The following is a 1,117-nucleotide window of genomic DNA, read 5'->3' on the forward strand; positions in this document are numbered from 1 at the left end:
GGCGGCGAAGAAGGCGGCCATGTGCGCCGTGGCCGAGACGGTGACGTTGTCCAGGAAGCCGCGGCCTTTGGCCACCAAGCGCAGCAGCCGCTTGGGCATGATCTTGGTTTGCTTCACCGCCTTGGTGTTGGAGAGGCCGACGCCCTTGCGCAGATCCGTGAGCAGATCCCGCGTCAGGGTGCTCCAGGCGGTGCGGGCGCCGACGCCGTAGAAGATGTCGCGGTCGCGGAGGGCGATGAGCTGCGTGTTGGACACGTAGTGCACGGTGAAGAGCGCGTTCCTCTCCGTGGTCTCCAGCACCACGGACACGCTGCCGTTGCTCTGGAACTTCAGGTCGAAGGAGATGATGAAATCCCGGCCGTTGTTGAGCTCCAGGGAGACGCCCTCGGAGGATTCTGCAAAAGCGACCCCAAAAGCCTCGCTCGGCATCGAAACGTTCCCGCTCCCAAAGCTTCGGAGCGCCGATTGCCTCCGGAATGCCCGGAATCCCAGGAGGGATTCCCAAGCTTTTAGGGCAGCCCGGCGATAATTTGGGGGTTTCTGGGCTATTCCACCGGATTCGATGGAGCGGCCGAGGAAATGTGGGAGCAGCTCCCGGCATTTTCCACGGTTTGATGGGATGCTTCCAGAGGGATTGGAGCCGTGGATTCGGCAGGGTGTGGGGACAGGGACGGGCTGCCAGTGCAGGACCTTTCCTGGGATGGGTCGGGTTGGAAGAATCCCTAAATCCCACCTCATCCCAGCCCTCCCAGGGGCAGGGATATGTCCCTCTAATCCAGGACCTTTCCCCAGGATGGAGCACAGCGGGAATTCGGCTGCTCTGTGATTTCCCCTCCCGCAGCCCAAAGCAGAAAGCAACGACCGCCCTGCTATCCCAAAATTCCCATTTTCCTCAGCAGAAGGACACCAAGAATCCGTGCCTTCCAAATGCAAGCGTTCCAGGAAATGAGGAATGGAAAGGATGGGGAAGGACAGGTGGGGAAGGAAAGGGACTGGGAATAAAGGGTGGGAATGAAGGATGGGAAAAAGGAGGATGGGGAAGGAAAAGGAACGGAGAGGAAGGATGGGGAATAAAGGATGGGAAAAGAAGGATTGGGAATGAAGGATTGGGAATGAA

At 59.1% G+C, this 1,117-nt stretch overlaps 1 protein-coding gene across 1 annotated transcript in view; it reads right to left on the bottom strand.

Annotated features, from left to right (window-relative positions):
* Positions 1 to 1,117, bottom strand: part of GLCE (glucuronic acid epimerase) — a 6,282-nt gene that overhangs the window by 543 nt on the left and 4,622 nt on the right. The window contains exon 4 of the mRNA XM_017736996.1: positions 4 to 395. Within this exon, the coding sequence (XP_017592485.1) occupies positions 4 to 395 (392 nt within the window). The remainder of the gene's footprint in view (positions 1 to 3; positions 396 to 1,117) is intronic.

Source organism: Corvus brachyrhynchos, unplaced genomic scaffold (genome assembly GCF_000691975.1).
Source record: "Corvus brachyrhynchos isolate BGI_N302 unplaced genomic scaffold, ASM69197v1 scaffold200, whole genome shotgun sequence".
Lineage (NCBI taxonomy): Eukaryota > Metazoa > Chordata > Aves > Passeriformes > Corvidae > Corvus > Corvus brachyrhynchos.